This window comes from Lutjanus erythropterus, chromosome 8 (genome assembly GCF_056507025.1).
Source record: "Lutjanus erythropterus isolate fLutEry1 chromosome 8, fLutEry1.hap2, whole genome shotgun sequence".
Taxonomy (NCBI): Eukaryota; Metazoa; Chordata; class Actinopteri; order Lutjaniformes; family Lutjanidae; genus Lutjanus; species Lutjanus erythropterus.
This window is the reverse complement of record NC_139324.1, coordinates 26345440-26364439: the sequence shown is the minus strand read 5'-3', so window position 1 is coordinate 26364439 and position 19000 is coordinate 26345440. Positions and strand designations below refer to the sequence as shown.

Here is a 19000-nt window from a genome sequence, read left to right as displayed (position 1 = left end):
TTTTTATCATTCTCAAGTTTAAAACTGACTTGAAAAGAGCCAATAATTCTCTGTCATTTTTTAAAAAATTAGTTATTAGCTATTCAGTGTTAAATCCTAAGATGGCACTTGTGTATTTCTGCAGGGACGTGTTAATACAATCAAAGAACTGGGAGGCTGACAGATAAGTCCGCCTCCATGTAACAAGAAACAAGAAAACCCCTGACAGATTGCTTCCTCCTTGAACTCTTGCATTGCTTAAAGGGATCATTTTGATTATTTGATGTGGGGCACCAGCACAGACACTAAGCAATGAACTGCTGTGGACAAGGTCAGCATCAAAAGGTATTTTAACTCCTTAAAAAACGTCAACCTAAAAAAAAATCAGTATCAGTTTAAGTGTAAGCTACATTTAAAACATTTTCACAGCTTTACTTTGCCATCAGACGGTGTTTTCTGGCAGGAAACTGTTGTTAAATAAACCAAACATCGCTCTCTCCAAAACAACTAAACTCTACAAGTGAAATCTCTAATTTTGGAGGATTCCAGTAACTCTCATGTCCTGCAAGCTAAAATTACAGATTTTGCCAATGGAGTCTGGTTCACTTGGAAAGCGTGATATTTGGCTTAAATAATGGTCTTTAAAGGCTTTTTTTTAGGTGAACCTTTTTTGGTTCTTAGAAAGAGGTCCTGGGACCCCTAGGTGCCTGTGGCACTCCAGGCCATGGGGTCCTTGAATGGTCCTTGACTCATTCATTTAAATTATCATGATTATCAAATTTATTTGTTTATTTATTTATTAACAAAATAGCCTCATAATTCAATGAACAATAGTTGATTTTTTTAATAAATAGTTCACAGATTATGTCCTGATCTAACAATCTGTATCCCTTAATAAATATAAATCTAGGTCCCACCAGACAAGCATGCGTCATCCATCAATGGTGGAGACCAGTTATTTCTTAACATATACACGTCCCAAGCTAGTCTATAGTAATTCTTTTTATGTTTTTTATTTAGAGCAGAGATTTTGTATGTCCAAAACTGTTACTTTTCAGGAAATTTAAAAAACTCTGTGTTTTCAAACTAATTGAATGCTGATTAGTCAGAGCTAGTAGCTAGTGGCTTTTTAGTCAGATATGACGTTTGCACCTGACAGCAAGATTCTCTTGTTTCTATTTTAATACATATTTTATATTTATTATCTTATATTATTTAAAATAATCAGAAATCATATTTTATTTTATTTTATGTATGCCCTGAGAGTGAAACACACTCTCTTAATGTGTGTGTTATGAGTGAGGGTATTCTGTGTTGACATGGGGAAAATCTTTTTGTGTGACTTAAATCATTCCAATAAATTTCTTGTGTTCTTCTTTCACATAACTAAGAATATTTACCAAAAAAAGGCTACAATAAATTATTTCAAGGGACATACATGAGGGCCCTGCTATATTTTCTGTGTTGTACAGGGCCCTTAGCTGAGAAAGAAAATTGAAAATTTCTGAGCTAAAATACCTTTTGTTGTGGATCCTGTTCACAGCAGTACATTGCTCAGCTTCTCTGTGGGTACTCCTCTCTGTTTCTCCACACTGGACTAGAACAAAGTTAATACACCGACTATCGACAAGTACCTTACACAACCTCACATCAAATAATCCGAACTATCCCTTTAAGAAGAGTACTGCGAACAGCGAGTGTGGAGACTTGGGTCGTCCTGTGACAGAAATAATCTGTCACCCAACATAACCCTGCTTTTCTTCCACCAACTGGACCCAAACTAAACCTCTCTGTGCACTAACAGCTGAAAATCTGTCCACCATCCTCATCACTGAAGGCATGGCACCCGTCCTCATCTGCCTCCTCATCCAGCTGGAGGCTACCAAAGGAAAACTTGTTCCTGGGTAAGGGGGAGGCAGAGTTGGCCTCCGCTGGATTGCCAAACAGGGGGGGGCTGCTGCAGTTGCCCCTGTTAGTCTCCACCTCTGACTCACTGGACTCTGAACCACTGGTGGTGGAGCAGTCGTTCATCTGAACCGCTCCCACATGTGTGACACCAGGCTGCCCTAACCGTTTCTGCCCCAGACTGGACCTGGGCCTGCCCGGCGCTGAGAGGCCATTGGCCATCATGCGGCGCTCAAGAGCGGCCATACGTTCAGCCCGAGACAGGATAGGACGTGACTCCTGCCCTGGGGAGGAAGTTCCCTGGTTGGGGTCTCTGGGGGGCTTTTGTATGCGAGGAGAGCGGCTCGGGATGGGCGAGTATCTGCCCTCGTCGAACTGAAGGGCAGCTGAGCTGTAGCCGTTCTGCTCAGCGTAACTGAGGGAGCTCGACTGATGGAAGGTGTCCATGACAGGACTGGTGACGACACTCCTTGAACTCATATGTTGGACAGTGAAAGGGCTGCTGTTGTGCCGCTCTCTGAACTCCATCATAGCGTTATGGGCAAGATTGTGGTCAAACTTTTGGTACGACTGCCTGGAAGACTCGTCCAACTCATGGCTCATGTTGAGCGACTGCCTAGAAGAGGAAGGGGACTCCCTGTACCGCATCCTACCAAGAAAGTGCTCCTGCTGGGCCTGCACAGGCCCGTTTATGCTGCCAGTGCCAGATCCATGACGGAGTGCGAACTGTTGCTCCCTGTAACTGTAGCTCAGTCTTCTAGTCTGGTCCCTGCCCAGGTTATATTCACTGTCTACATCACTGCAGGCAACATAAGGGATGGAAAAGCTGCTGCCTCGAGCAGCCAGAGAGGCTGGACCTGTACTCTGTAGATGCTCTGGGTGGGTCTGTCGCGTTGAGCCTCTCCTCTCCTCGGTCCCGGACACAGACCCCGTTCTCTCGTCGTGGCCGTTTCTCTGGTGAGATGGGCTCGCCCTCGTTATCCTCGAGAACGCGGGGTCGTCTGCGCTCACCAGCACCGACTCCTTCCAGTGACGCCGAGGAGGAGAGTCTACACCGGGAGCACCACTCTGACAGAGACAGAGCATTTCAAGACATTATTTTAGTTGAATTTGATTATTAATACAAACTACAAGTTTGTAAAGAGAGGACAAGAGAGGAGGGTGTGGAGAGGGTGGGGATTGTTTGCATATTCATGATTTCTTGAATATTAAATGAGGGAAGGTGTAGAGCTATATGTAAGCCGTTTTAACAAGGTATTTGAACTTATATTGGAAAAAAAACATATAAGACACAATTTATTACTTGTTGCAGAGCATTTTATATTGTATAAAACATGATGATGCTGATTTGAAGCCTGTGGAGCCTTTGACCTCCTGTGGGTCCACGTGACACTGTTTTGATGGGTGTCACCACTTTTCCACCTATACTATTTGCTAACTTACTAACAGTAGGTTACAGTAGTGTTTGCTAACAAGAGCTAAAAGTAGTGTTGGCTAACAGTAGCTGACAGTAGCATTAGCTAACATTATCTGATGGTATTGTTAGCTAACAACAGCTAACTGTGTTTTAGTTAGCAGCTGTAGCTAACGGTAGTGTTGGGCTAAGATAACAGTCATATGAATTAAACAGTTTAGCTTTTTAGTTTTTTCCTAAATCACGTCATAACCCTAATTATCATGGTTACCAAACAATTCCTAACAGCAAGTTAGAAAGTTTCTGTAATATGGCCTCTGATCCCACCATCTCACAAGTGTATTCTAGCGTGAATACGGTTCTCTGCTATACATTTGAAACCTAGTAGGAAAAAGTAAAAGTTAGCATTGTTTTAGAATGAATAATGAAGTATTATGTACAGGATGGCAATATGGTCATAAAATAATGTGAGCAGGAATTACAAAAAAGCCATGAGTGATAATACAAGGTCTTAGGGAAAAAATGGTCTAAAAAGGTAAGAAATGCTCGGTGTAAAGTAACTGTTTGTAAAATAACTTGAGTTCTTAACACTGAGGCTTTCTATATGTGACTAGAAGCACAATAAAATGGTCATAATGAGACTATGAGGTGCAGCTATACGTTGACTGTGATGCACTGAAAAACTGAGACACTCACCTCTGTTGGCACTTCATGGTGGCGTGGAGAAGGCAACGGCGACAGGCGGCTGTTGTGTTGGACCCGACTGTGTTTTCTGGCAGACAGGATGTTGAAGGTCAGTGTTATACACTCTGAACACCCTCGCCTAGACCAAATCTGTCAAACATGTCTGCTGCCTTTACCTTTCAAATGGGATCTTTTTAAACTCAGACTCCTTCACGTAATCAATCACCTGCTTCTGTGTGCGACCGCTGCAGAGACAAGTACAGGAGACATAATAATGAGCTGTTCAGGCAGAGCTGGAGTAGACCGTAAGATGACGGTGAGGGAGACACTGCTGTGTGACTGCAGTCCTGACAGACAGGACAGCAGCTTCACCATCTTCTTACCTGAATCTGAAGGAGGAGCCTCGTGTGAAGAGCACAGGCTTGGGTTTGGGCTTAGGCTCCTCAAAGAGACGGAAGAAGGCGTGGTACTCAACACAGATCTTCCAGAAGACTTTACAGCAGTCTCTGCTGGCCATCAGAAACTCCAGAGTATCCTGATATGAACTCTAGTGGACACATAAAGACATAGCTTACAGCACTGAACACTGCTGAGTTTTGTATTTTACAAAAGTGTGATTCAAGGATATGACTCACATTTAGATCTGGCCTCAGTTTGATGAGGAAGCGTTTCCTCTTGAAGCTCAGTTTACGCACTTTAGACCAGTTGAAGGCGTTAATCTTTGTGTGTCCCTGCAGTGATGAACAATTAATTAACGTTTCTATCTCACGCTTTTGCCAAAATCAAAAATAAATATTTTTCTCTTAGCTGTAGCGCTTTTTATCCATCTAAATTGTTTTAGTGTAAGCTGCAGAGTTTTGGAGATGTCAAACAGAGATGTCTGCCTTCTGTTGAATATAATGGAACTAAATTGCACTCGGCTTGTGGTGATCAAAGCACCAAAAAGTACATTTGAGAGACTGAAAAGCAGAGCCTCTTTCCAGAAATCATGACCTGGGTACACAAAATAACAAACAGACTTTGTTGCAAGCAGTTTCATGGAGAAACTAGTTTCTAAATCTAAAATTAAGTTTAAAAATAATTCAAACACTCATCTAAATCATTCACATAAAAACATCCATGTGCTTTGTTTCAGGAGCATACAGTTAAAAAAAGGAAAGAACTCAAGCTGCTTTAAATTAAGCTGAACAGCTGTATTGTCCACTTTTATAACTGAGACTGAAAATTTGGATTCAGCTTGAAAAAATATGAACAGTACCATAGTGACAACACAGCATCACAAATCAATAATAATAACTGGAAATTAAGTTTACATTAAGCAATGTTTAAGTTACACATCATCACAAAATGCCCCCATATCACAGACCCTGTATTACAATATCACTGTTGTACAGCCATTTATGACTTGCAATATCAGTGGGAGATAAGTTAGACAAGACATTTTCATAGTTATTAATAGGGAAACTTAACACCACTGCGCAGTATAATGTGGTAATGTACTTTTTAGCTGCACAAAATTTATGCTTTGTAATCATTACGGAAAAGATTTTATAGCACTTTCAAAATAAGGAGAGTAAAAGCATGAGCTTGTCCATTGTGGGCCAAAGTGAGGGCTGCAAGGGCCAAATGTAGCCCCCCTAAGTGAGCAGCTCCGATCTAGATAAATAAATAGCACTACAGGCCAGAGAAAATATGCTGTCCAGTTAAAAAATAAATACATTTTAATCACCAAACATACCTATAAAAGTGAACTTAAAGCACAGATGAATCAACACAAAATTAATCCCAAAAGTTTGATAATCACATCTACTACAGCCTGATGACCTCTTACCCCAACCATCAACGAAAACACACCCTGTGTGGACCTACAAACTGTTGGGACTGACCTGAAAGACGAGGACACCGGTGTGCGCCACAGCCAGGCTTAGCCTCGTGCCCTCACGGTCCTTGGCAGGGTGAAGGCGAATCCCATACATCTCCAACCTGCGCGCCACTTCTAGTAACTGATAGTCTGATTCTGCTGGTGTTTGACCTCTATCAACACAGAACACAATAGTAATATGAAACAATACTGGTGATACTTTATATTTTCCTATTTCATTTGTACAACAAACTCCATGGAAATCCAATGAAGAATTCAAGCTGCTCACAAAACTGGTCTGTTGTGTAGCCGAGGACTGGTATAACTTATTCACATGAATTCAGGCGGAAAGTTGACAGCAAACATAATTTTAATGGACGAGAGGACTATGGTAATATCAGGTGAACCTGGCAGACAATACCAGCAACTAAAGCTGGGTTTTGTTTAATCCTACCAGTATCGATACCACTGCCCTGAAAGTTATACCAACACCAATACAGCACTTCTTTTTCTACTTTACTCGATACCTATCACGAGAATGGAAGCTTTCCCAAAATAATCCTTCCAAATTTTATGCATTTATTTTTATCAGACACCACAGGCGTGTAGTCAAGCAGGGGCGACCAGCAGCAGCGGCTTTGGAGTCACATGCGGCTGTTTTGCTCCTGTCCAATGGCTTTTGCAAAAAAAAATGAATAGAAATGAATAATGGTTCTTATCTTAACATTTTAATTTTCACTTTTTGTTGTATGCTTAAATTGATTCTTACATTGTCAAATTGGAAAAATGTGTAGCCTAAACAGCAAATAAAAAAAAGTTTTCATATTTTGTCAACTAGCCTATGTCTATATCTATATATATCCACACCTATATCTATAGATAAATATCTAGATATGTTTAAAGATTTATTTTAAATAATTTTTTGGACCAAAATGGCTCTTTTTATGGTAAAGGCTTCTGACCCTTGAGTTAAGCCACACATTAGAATGCATCTTGGTATGTAGAGCTGCCAAATACACTGTGCTCGACTTCACCACACCAGAGACAGTATGGGTTGTAGCTGCTGCGGTAGTGGCCAGTCACACAGTGTACTAAATCCAAGAACACTTGTGGTGATTGGCTGCAAGAAAAATTATACAAATAGTCGTTATATCATGGTCCAAAAATGACTGTCCATTTGGAAATGAATGAATTACCTTATGGTTTGGGTATAATTTAATATTAACCTCAAGTTTGCAATAGAATAATAATAATAGAAAGCTGCATTTTATAGCTACATGCATTACTGAAAATTAAATTTATATTAGTGAAATAATTTTATTTGATGGGATGTTACAAAATATCAAATATCACAAAAAAAAAGCCTAAACACCCCATCAGACTGCGACGATATCTGCTGTGAAATTACATGGTTATTTTATTTTCATACTAATTTGTGTATTGTCACATTGTCATTCGTGTTTTATTTTGCCATAAAACCGCTGCCTTGGACTGTTTGTTCTTAAGGTGTTGTCTGTTTACTGTCTGCTTGAATCCATGAGAATGCAGTTTTATCCATCCATATCATATACCTTTGTTATTGTCCAAAAACGATTAAAAACACAAAAACGAGCCGCACTGCAGTAAGTGCTCCCTTGGGCACCAGTTGTGTATTAATCCATAGCTGAAAACAGTCCTGAACAAAAGCACTATAATTATGTTTGTCTCACATTTGCTATAAACTTCAGTGCCAATCTGTTTTAGGAAATTACAAGGCCTTTAAAAAAGAAGAAACTAAATATTGATGATGGGTTTTTAAAGATTTACATCCAGTAATAATTGTGCTTGGGGCTGAGAGCCACAGAAATAACAGGGACCTGGGGAATTATTGAGTGACAGACTAACTTATTATTGTTTTTTTTGTCATGAGATTTGTTGACATTGAGAAAAATATAGAACAGAATTACAGTGACCTTATCTGTAAATCTATATATTGTAGTGGTACTAAATAAAAGATGCGTTTTGAAAAACAGACCAGAGTTGGGAGGGTGAATTTAGACACAGCAAAATTAAAAACGCTAATCCTACTTCCAGGTTTTAACACTTTGACTTAACAAGTGCAAACTGTGGCATTCATTATCCTTTCAACAAATTTTCTGGACAAATACATTAAATCTGGGCTTATCATCCGGCTGTGTGTCTCACTAATTGAGGTGAGAGACCAAGTCCGAGTGGATCCAGGTTTCTCACGTTTATCTGAGTTTTTGGAGCAGTGCTGGAAGGTCGGGGAGGGGCGGCAAATATTTACTAACTTTCCTAATTCTTATCAGCGGATAAGCCTTCCTGTTTCCTGCATGTGGTGCGTAATAAGAAGAGATTTAACACAGTGTGGCACGCAGCCAGAGGAGATGCAGTTACAGTTATCAACTGAGCAAAAAGAGTGATTTTAAAGAGAGCAGTCAAATCTAAGGGGAGCTCTTTTCACAAGGCAGCCGCCCACAGCGTGTGTCCCTCTCTGGCACGGCCCACTGTAACGTAGAAGGTGAGACGAGGGTTGGCAGAGCTCACATTCAAATTTGTGCGCTGATGAGGACATTTTGAGGGAGGATGGCAGGAGGAGATCTGGAAAGTTGCCAGTAATATACTCCCAACAGCATACCACGCTTAAAGAGATAGTTCAGATTATTTTTAGGGGGGTTGTAGCAATAATCAGTGTATTACCTACAGTAGGTGGCGGCTGGTATGACCCCAGTTTGGAGAATCGGAGAGGAGTATCACCAAGGAAGTTAAGCAATGAACTGCTGTGGACAGGGTCAGCAACAAAAGGTACTTTAACCACTTAAATAAAAACCTTCCACCTAACAAATGAATATCAGTTTAAGTGTACACTATATTTAGAATATTTTCACAGCTTTGCTTTGCCATCAGACGGCCTTTTCTGAGGGAAACCGCCAAACTCCAGAGGTGAAATCAGTAATTCTACCTTGCAGAACATGGTCAGCAAAGTGACATAATTACACAAACAAAGTAACAGATCCAGGCTGTTAGTAGGCCAGCAACTCCCATGTTCTGTGAAGTGAAATTGCTGATTTCGTCTCTGGAGTTAGGGTTAGTTTGTGGGTTGGTTTGTAGAAGGTGATAGTTGGCTTATATAACAGCAGTTAAACCCATTGGAAAAGGCGAGGTAAAACACTGAAAATATTCTAAATATATCACATACCCTTAAACTAATATTGATTTTGTGCTGACCCCGTCCACAACAGTTTATTTCTTAGCATCCTTGCAGTTACTCTAACACTGACTATTAATAGTGCCTCATACAGCCCACATCAAATAATCTGTTAAATTTGAGGCTGATACTAACGTAGAAAAAGAGTTCAAATTCAATAACCAGCTTCCCTGCGCACAAACTCCTGCATTAGACGCATGAGAGTAGACTCAGAAAATGTGAGTGTTTAACCTACTAACCCAGCTGACAACAGCTGTGTGAGTCATTTGGTGGGCTGCAGAAAGATTTCAGTGCAGGCTTTTGTTGCTAGAGTAATGGATAAACATATTCCCACATCTGTCCAGAAGCAGTAAAACAACTTACAAAGACTGGGTTTTCTAAGTTTATGGATAATAAACAGCAACACAGAGCACACCAGAGAAAGAACCCATTCATTCAACGGCTGATTTCCTGAATGTGTCACCTGTATAATAAAACTTCCCCACGGGTCACGCACGAGCTGTGAAACAACATTTCCTGTTCATGGGTGAAAAGAATAAGTGGCGTTCGGGCACGGCTTCAGTGACCTTTTAAAGAACAGAGCTAAAAAGAAACCCCGACTGGATGAAAGAAATTTGTTATTTTAGGATTGTGCTCGAGTTCTACAGACTCACATATTCTTTGAGTGAAACTCCATGATCTTGTCAATCAGGGGCATTTGATCTGGGATGTAGTTGTTGTTGAGGAGGTGTGACCGGCACTGGCTCTCCTCAAAGTCCCCAATCTCAGCTGAAAAGTTAGGGAGAGGAAGGAAAAAATGTATGTTATTATAGAAATAAACATAGGTGACTAACTAAATGGAAAAACAACATTAAAGGAGCACTATGCAACATTTGAACATCCAAAGATGAGTACAGCAGTTCGAATAGTGAGTTCAATAGACATAATCTATGTTTGAACAAGTTGTTTGCCTCAACCCCCTCCTTCTCTGAACTCGAGGAGGCTCAGGCAGGCTGCAGGAGCTCATAAGACGAGCACAAACATTGCAATTTGACCGTAACAAGCGCCGAACAGTCCTACACTGTTGACCAACTGTTTATAACTATCAGTTGTCTGACAATACAAAGTACAGACAGACACTTCAATTTTAACTCTAATAAATGTGAAATGGGCAAACAATAACAGAAGTTACCAACTGGAATACAAGGAGGACACCGTGGCTGTAAGAGAAGCGAGTATTTCAACTTGGCATGTTTCCTTCATCTCAGACATATTTGTGATCATTTGGTGATGAATTACAATAAATATATTACAGATTTCTCCTTTACAGGGATAGTTTGATTGTTTTTCAGCACTTTAACTTGCTTTCAGGCAGCTTTTTCAGACAGAAAACCGCCATTATAGAAGCCAAATATTGCTCTCTCCAAACCAACCAAACTCCACTGGCAAAATCATCAATTTTACCTCACAGAACACAGGATTGCTGGTCTTCTGCTGTCTCGATTGGTTAGTTAGTTATTGTGTGACTTTGGTGTTTTAAAAAGTTAGTTCAGATTCACCAAGGTCACACAATGACACAAACAAACTAACTGATCGAGGCAGCAGAAGACCAACAATATCAGGCTTATATGATGGTATTTTCCCTGGCTGTCTGACAGCAAAGCAAAGCTGTGAAAATATCTTAAATATAGTACGCACTTAAACTGATATTGATTTTTTTAGGTGGCTAAAATTAGGTTTGTTACTGAGCCTGTCCACAGCAGTAAATTGCTAAGGTTCCTTGCAGCTACTCCTCCGTTTCCTATGCCGACCACCAACATACGATCCCGTACACTACAAATGCAACCCTATATCAAATAATCTGAACTATCCCTTTAAAGGATCATCATGCATGTTGTCTTTGATCTTTTTTTTTTGGTAACACACTGTGACTCAGAAATGTCAGGAAATGAATATGCTCAGAATTTTCTGGCAAGGCAACATGATGTGTGTGGTTGTTCTGAAGCCGTCCTGCAAGATTATGTTCAGGCATCCAACTGAAAGGTATCCATAGCAACACACAGTTAATCATTTTGCAATGGTGTGCTGTGTGCTATATGACAATGTTTGATGATAAGCTCTGTGTGGGAAAAAAAAAAAGCATAACGTGTCTTCAAAGACGTTTATCTGATCAGTCGCCTCTTTGGTGTCTCGATCTAAATGAGGAAACAGCCATGAGGAACTTACACTGGATAATGTGGGAGACCATCAGCGCGGCACTGGTGTCATTGCAGGTCAGACGTCCGCAGGAAACATCCTGTTTGATCTGCAGGGCAAACAGGTACCTGGAGGCAAACACAAAAAGCTTTCACAGATTTGGTAGAGTAGATGTGATGGTGGTTTCCACACTGGAGCAAGATCAAATGAAACTCAGAAACACCATGTACTGGTGATTTCACGAGACCTGCTGCAACAAAATTTCTGATAGAATTCAGTGCATCCTGGCTCTTTTAATTTTACACAAGACTTCCAGAAGAAGTTGGGCCAGGTAATTCAGTAATTAATAAGTTCAGTGAAGTCATTAATTGAAGATTTACTGACTGTCTTGTCTTACAGTGCTGCTCCACTTGGATGCGAGCCAGAGAAGGAGTCAGTGTAGTCCTAATAAAGGTATAACAATTAGCTCAAATCAGGGGTTTTCAAAGTCTGAGACTGTCTGCCTCCCCTCAGATAAATTTTGGAGAAAAGGTTCCCCCACCTTGGTTTACTAGATTGAGTCAACTCCTGGACATTTATGGGATCATGATTATGTAGGCACTTACCAACGTCAAGATAGCCTAATGTTGTTATTTTACTTGAAAACAGTAAAAAACAGTTGAATTCCCCAATACTGCATGTCTCTTACACCAAATCACACACTTTTATACTATTCTATGTGATCTCCTCCTGATAACTAATGTAATAACTAATGGAATATTGTTTTACTTCCACTCTCTGAGCCTCGACTGAAACTGTTTGGAGTCCCCTAGAGAGGCCCGCCTCCCACTTTGACAACCTCTGGTTTGAATAATGAAAAAAAGAAAGTTAATATTTTACAATATAAATGAATGATGTAGTGCACACTCAAAACTCAGGATGAGATAAGAAGTGCTATCAATTTCATCAATGGACCTGCTGAAGCTGTGATGCCACATGCAAAGTTCTGCTACTTGACTTCATAATGAAGGAGGAAGCCCACTTTAGGAGGGTGTTTGTCCCTTCAGTCACAGCAGCCTAAAAAAAACATCGCTGTATACTAAACATATAACTATCCAGCTATATCGGACTTGGTCTATGTTGCTATTGGTGTATATTAACTGATAAATATTGGCTATAATAATCAGCATGATCAGTGTGATATTTGTGAAGTTTTTTTTGATAAACTTTTATGAAAAATAAATGCACATTTGAAGAGTCTGAGCTGTTCTTTATGTTGTAGTGACGTCAGTTAGATTTTTTTGGTCAGAGCTGTGAAATATGAAATTATGCATCTTTGCTCACTACATCTCAGCCTTTCCTACCCTCAGGTGTGCATAAACTACAGGATATATCGACATATTTTTTAAAGACGAAAATGGGAAATTATTGGCTATCTTGTCGGCATCGGCCATCAGAAACAGGTAATTATCAGTTATCATATCAGTGTATATGTTTAAATTTATATATGTGTGTATACATGATCATGTCTGTGCATTAGTGTGACATATGTGAGGATATATGTAGGGGCACAAATGCATAATAATGCATTGCAACAAACTATTATTTTCATTATAGATTGATCTTTTTTTTTTATAAATTGAAAATTGTTTGTAAATTAGTACAAACAAAATTAGTTTGTAAATTGTTATAAAATCTTGGAATTTTTTTTTCAAATATCATGTTTTGTCCCACTAACACAAAACTGAACCACTATAATTATATAAAACAAAGAAAAGCAGCAAATCCTCATATTGAAGAAGCTGAAACCTGAGAATGGTTGCAGTTATTCATTGATAACTGACTTAGATCATTAATAGATTATAAAATTGTTTCAGTTCAACGTGCAACCACACGTTTATTGTGTGTATGTATATTTTCCAGTGTGAGACACCTAACTAGCAAGCTGTGAAATCTAATATCCCAGTTAGGGGCCAATTACAACTATCTATCTAATATGTGTGATATAATAAAGACAGATGTGTCGTGTGTGCTGGGTAATTCACATATTCAATTAGGCCTATTACTCATTAATTCCTGTTATCATCATTGCACTGCATGATTGCTGCGTTTTTGAATATAAAGATCAGCAAGTGCTGTATAACAAAAAATCTTGAGTGCGCTTTTTATGTAAATGCTTAACAGTACATACACAGACGATGTGTCAGAAAGACATTACTTCCTGAGATATTATTCCTTTGCTCTGACAGTAAAAGCATGCAAGTCATGAGCCTGCACCACAACGAGGACACAGAAACCAGAAAATCATTAGCTCTGCGCTAATCTCCAGAGGGCTAAATCAGGAACATGGCAGCCATGACATGCGAATTGCAGAGCCGAAGAGAGAATAAATCTTTTGGGAAGCAGAGCACATGTTTCATTTATGCCTCTACAATCACGTTCGGTCACAGCTGAAGTCATTTACATGTACAAAGACATATCGCACAAGAAGGTACATTTCAATGTCGGCTTGAAGACGTGCATGATGTAGAAATAAAGGAGTTTAATTATGCAGAGAAGACTCAAAGCGGCTCACCTAGTTAGCTCCTCCAGCAGCTGGGCATGGTCTGGAGGAAAGAACTTCACAGCAAACCTCAGGATTGTGTGCTTCGGCCCTGTGTGGGACAGATGAGATTTGTAACTAGTGATATGACGATTAATTGGGCTGATTATCTGGCATTTTGAGATAACTGGCATCAGTCAATGCCTCTGCTCGCCAGGCTGCTAAAAAATGTCCGCAAACACATCTGCAGGCAGCTTTGTCACTCTCATTCATGCTGCTGTGAATGTTTGCCAAAATTTCCTCATTCATAGTTTTTACTAAATTTTACCATGTTTATCCCACCCTAAAGGGACAGGAAAAATCTAGTCTTAAACTGTTGCTGGCAAGTAGGGATGCAAATTCTGTGCATTTTCCTTACCCAATAGCTGAACAACAATAACAATGCAATTAATCAATTAATCATTAATAAATAATAGTATATAGCAATTTTTCTCAGTTTTTTGGCTGCCTGGTGGAAATGAGGTCAAATGAGGTTTAATTATTGCACTTCTGTCAAATAATTATTGATTTATACATTTTAAATCAGTGAAAGTCTTGATGGCGATTACTGATTAATCGGTAACATCCCTACTGCCAAGTGTTACATACATATTATATTATAACGTGTAAAATAATGCAGGTGAATACATAAGACTTCTAAAGCCCCAACACGCCAAGTTGACTTGAAAGACATAATTTACATCATGTTTTTAGCCTAAATCTTCACTGTAAATCCTTAACTTGGTGCCAAGGTCACTTGCAGATGCATGCAGTCTGAACTGGGTGGGTGTGGTGTGATGGTGTGCAAACAGCATGTCAGGGCTTTAGGACACTTTGATTATGCCAGATACGCAGCAGGCATTTAATGTTTTATTTTTTCGTTTGTTTTTTCCATTTGAAAACTGGTCACCATTCACGCTGCTTTCCTGTGAAACTCCAGCAGTGTTTTGTGGACTAAAAAACTAAACCTGACCTTCAATCGGCATGAGGGTGAGTAGTAATGACTGAATTTTTATTTTTGGGTGAACTATCCCTTTCACATTTAGACCCTGGGTCCCTGAGTTCCACCAAAGGTTCCCGTTCCTGCGGTGGAACTACAGCTTTATGAGATCCACAAGGATCATACTGTGTAGTATCTCTTCACTGATTTAACAGCCATATTTTCCAGAAAAAACAGTCAGACACTCAAAGAAAAATGTGGTAGACCAGTTAGAAACACTTACGTCTGAGCTGCTTGATGATGGGCTTGATATGGTCTAACCAAACCTGTGGAAAAAAAAATAATATACAGCATAACTCAGTAGCAGGTTTTAAGCAAAACTCATTCTGACATGTGTAAGAAGAAGAAGATCCATTTTACTTTCATTTTCATCCTCACTCACCATCATCTTTTGATGGTTCTGAAACTCCAAGCCAAAGTAGTCCCCCTCAATGAGGTTCATGTGGGAGCACACCAGGTCGAACAGCACCTTGCCTGAGGCTTTTTGCTGTGAACAGGAGACAAAACAACAACAACAAAGAATTCTGGTTAAAATAACACTTGTCTGTTTTTTTTTTTTATGAACAAGTACAGAAACCGTTTGTATTTTTTTTCCAATCCAAGTGACATTTCATAGTCTTATTTAAACCCAGGACATCCAAACTTCAGGAAACCACATTGATAAGACTTTGACACAAAAGAGCAGTGACAAACAGAAGAGCCCTGCTTTTGTAGGCCTGTCAAACCCTGTGGTGGTTAGAGTCACCTAAATAGATGACAACGCTGTCTGAATTCCTCCGCTATCCTCCCTCCTTCCATCCTGGCATTCAATAGCTCAGTTGGCCACAAAAAGCTTCGGCAGCGACAGGGGGTTGGACCCTGTCTTTGATCTGTGTTTTTCAGTGTCACTGCTGTCACTGATGACGGACCAGCGGCCTTTGAGGCTGATAGAAAATCAGGACGGGATAAACAGTCTTCCTAACCATCTGTGTCCTCACTCACCCTACATACAGTCCACATAAACACTCTGAAGACTAACTTAACCGCCCACACTCTGAGAAATAAAAGTGATAACTAGAAACATGTACGGTTCTTTGGCCTTTTATTTCCTGGTGTACTCAACACAGTGTTTCCTCTACATTCATTTCTACATTCAGCCCGCCACTCCTAAATTCTAGCCGCCACTCCTTCAAATTTCTTTTTTTTTTTCAAAAAAATTTGATTTTTTTCTTATTATTGTTGACACAAATACACCACCGCCGCATCTCTCCACCTTCAAAATAGACTCCTGTCGGGTACTTGCGAGCACTAAGGTAAACTGCAGATAACTATCTTGCTCAGTATGGAAATATACTTGCACGTGCTCATTTGCATGATGCTAGCGTTGTTTGGGGGGCGCGGTCGTCAAGCACGTCAAGCACCTAGGCGACAGGGCAGAGTCAGAGGAGCGAATTCCCGAATTACAAATAAACAATAAAGCAGCGAATTACCGGCCGGAGAAGAGGTTGACGTAAGTTATTAGCTTGAGATAACTCGACATAGATTTTACAAGTTAAACAGACGTTCACAATATGTTGATGACCAGCTAACGTTATGTAACTTATCGGTAGTTTAAGTTAATTTGGCCCAGTGCCAACTCAGTGTCGCTAACGTGAGTAAACTAATTGATAGTATTATGTAACAGATGACTGCATTTTTCAGATAAGTTTATTGAAATATTTCTCTAAGAGAAATGGAACGCCTGCCCCCGCTGCTGACAAAAATCCTAGAGGAAACACTGCAACATAAAGGGTTATATCTACAACAACCTGTGGAAGTGAGAAATTCTACAGAGAACCATTTTAAGGTGTAATGGTTCCACCCAGAACTAAGGCTGGGTATCATTTGAACATTATGATACCAGTACCAATACCAATCCCCTTAAAGTGACACAGATACTAATAAAGTATTTCATTCTACACCTTTTTTTTTAACTTTCATACTTTTTTTTAAAGATTTTGGTGGTATTTTGTACACAGAACTGCTGGTCAAATATGCCGTACTTGACTTCACCACACCAGCTAGAATCCACTAGCTGCAGCTGCGGTAATGGGCCAATCACATGGTACATTAAACTCAAGAGGGCTTGTAGTGATCGGCTGTGTGTAAAACCATACAAATAGTCATGTATTTCTAGATCAGGGTACAAAAATGATTGACTGCAGGTACCGTTTGACTGGAGAGGTTTTGATACAACTTGGTACCGAGTTATTTCAATCAATATCTGAAAAGTTATTGAACACCAATACCCAGCCCTTTATATTCTAAGGGTTTCTCCTAAAACTGTCCATTTCTCTGAGAGTTCTATGAAGAACAAGGCAAGAAATTACCGAATCCCATTAACTGTATATTTATTTCATCCATCATTTTAACAGTATGTGTTAAAATTGCACGTTTTTAAATTGAGGAAACATTTCAACAGTTTTTTTAAAAGAAGAATAAAAACTCAAATTAAAAATCTCAGAACAATGATGGTTTAATGATTTCAAAAAGGGTCCCTGGGATGATAACGTTCTTAACGGAACTCTTCGTCTTACAAAGAATCATTAATAAACTCTTCAAAAAAGGGTTCTTAAGAAGAAAATGGTTCTGGGGGAGACAAATACTTGCAATGTGACGACAAACTAAACCTCAGAAAGCCAACATATCTTTAGAGCAAAGAAACATTCCCATGCAAGGTCAAATAAATGTCAGGGATTTCCACGGAAACACTTCTTCGGTTATAGACGCCCTACGGAGACACAGAGCTCTGTCAGGCACACAACAAGAGACTTTCTGCCTGGCTGCTTCCTCGTGACCAACTGGTTTACACCAGAATGAGCTCCAAAATGAGCGTGTTTATAGTAGCAGTTGCCCCTGTGCTGGATAATGATCCAGGGCTGCTACTTCTGCACAAAAGGACAGCAAGTTGCTAAGGCACAAGTTACTACAAGAATTCCCTGCATACAGCTGAACTGTGTTGACATCCTCTGTTCATCCCACAATAAAGCCTGCCTGTAAATCTATGTAGTGTTTCAAAGGCAAAGAATGACACTGTCTGTGTTCCTATTAATGCTTAGAGAATAAAAACTTAAGCTCCACCAGCTTAGCGAGAGGGTTTACACTTTCACAACCGAACCCATAATCTTCCCAAAACAAGCTGCCCACCCTAGCAGCTCCTCCTTGTGTCTGTCCTTCCTGTGTGTAGCACCACTATCTCTCTCCAGGCTGCCTCATGCAGTGCAGAGGGCATCCTACCGCCGAGGACCAGCTGTTTCCATATGGTGACGGCACTGATGAGGGATGCCACAAGGAGGCTGGAGGGAAAGAGGCCACCAGCCAAAACACACCCTTCCCATACACACACACTGCTTCCTAATAGACTGCTGTAACCGGCAGGCAGAACAACCGATGAATGAATTCTATGTCTCCTGTTCTCTGCACTGATTTCCACAAATGTGCTCTGTAGAGGCTGCAGGAACGAGAAGAGCAGAGAAAAGCGAGCTGAATAGAGTGAGGGCTGAAGAGTGTTTCTGTCTCACTGGAGCACTCTCATATCCAGCCTTATAAATCTGCTGTCAGTGTAAAATGACCACGAGCCAAGCAGAGATGGGTAAGGCAGAGGCTGATTAGAGCCAGGCAGTGCTTGATTAAATGCAGCTGTTGCAGACTCGAGTTATGGTGCTGCCATTTGACACTGCCGCAGCCGACACAATAACAGCGCTGTCCTTAATGAAGCACAAGTCGCGGAGATTGACTATCGTCATGACGCAGGCACTCAAATGAAACCGTGTTACACACTCTTCACTTTAAAGTCTCTAAAGTCTCACTACAACAATGTAATGATGAAACTGGGCATTACAGAAACGTCTTACACAACTGAACTTTGGTACTTTGGTCTGTGTTACAGTTTAATATCACTAAGGGGCACTCATCTTACGCACAGCTCCCACATAAGGATGTTTACAAGTAACCACAATTTTGAAATACCGTGGTACTGACAAGCCAAATGCAGGGGGATGGCGAGCAACAAGAGGCCAGGCCCTTCTTGTTTTACACTTCAATTTGAGTTAATTAAATTAGGGTTGGACCGATGGCAATGCCATTGTTAGTCCCAGTGGCATCATGGCTAACTGTTGTCTGCGAAAGCCCCATTAATGCTGAAAGGTACATACAGGTTTTGGAGCAACAATTGTTGCCATCCAGACGACACCTTT

At 40.2% G+C, this 19000-nt stretch overlaps 1 protein-coding gene across 4 annotated transcripts in view; it reads right to left on the bottom strand.

Annotated features, from left to right (window-relative positions):
• The window catches only part of LOC146322928 (FERM, ARHGEF and pleckstrin domain-containing protein 1), a 90008-nt gene that overhangs the window by 28187 nt on the left and 42821 nt on the right, over positions 1-19000 (bottom strand). For all 4 annotated transcript variants that reach the window (XM_084725069.1, XM_084725070.1, XM_084725068.1 and 1 more), the window contains exons 3-13: positions 15169-15273; positions 15010-15052; positions 13781-13859; positions 11257-11354; positions 9705-9819; positions 5869-6016; positions 4618-4713; positions 4366-4529; positions 4159-4227; positions 3995-4070; positions 2742-2952 (exon numbers count right to left, since the gene is read on the bottom strand). In XM_084725069.1, the coding sequence (XP_084581195.1) occupies positions 2742-2952; positions 3995-4070; positions 4159-4227; positions 4366-4529; positions 4618-4713; positions 5869-6016; positions 9705-9819; positions 11257-11354; positions 13781-13859; positions 15010-15052; positions 15169-15273 (1204 nt within the window). The remainder of the gene's footprint in view (positions 1-2741; positions 2953-3994; positions 4071-4158; positions 4228-4365; positions 4530-4617; positions 4714-5868; positions 6017-9704; positions 9820-11256; positions 11355-13780; positions 13860-15009; positions 15053-15168; positions 15274-19000) is intronic.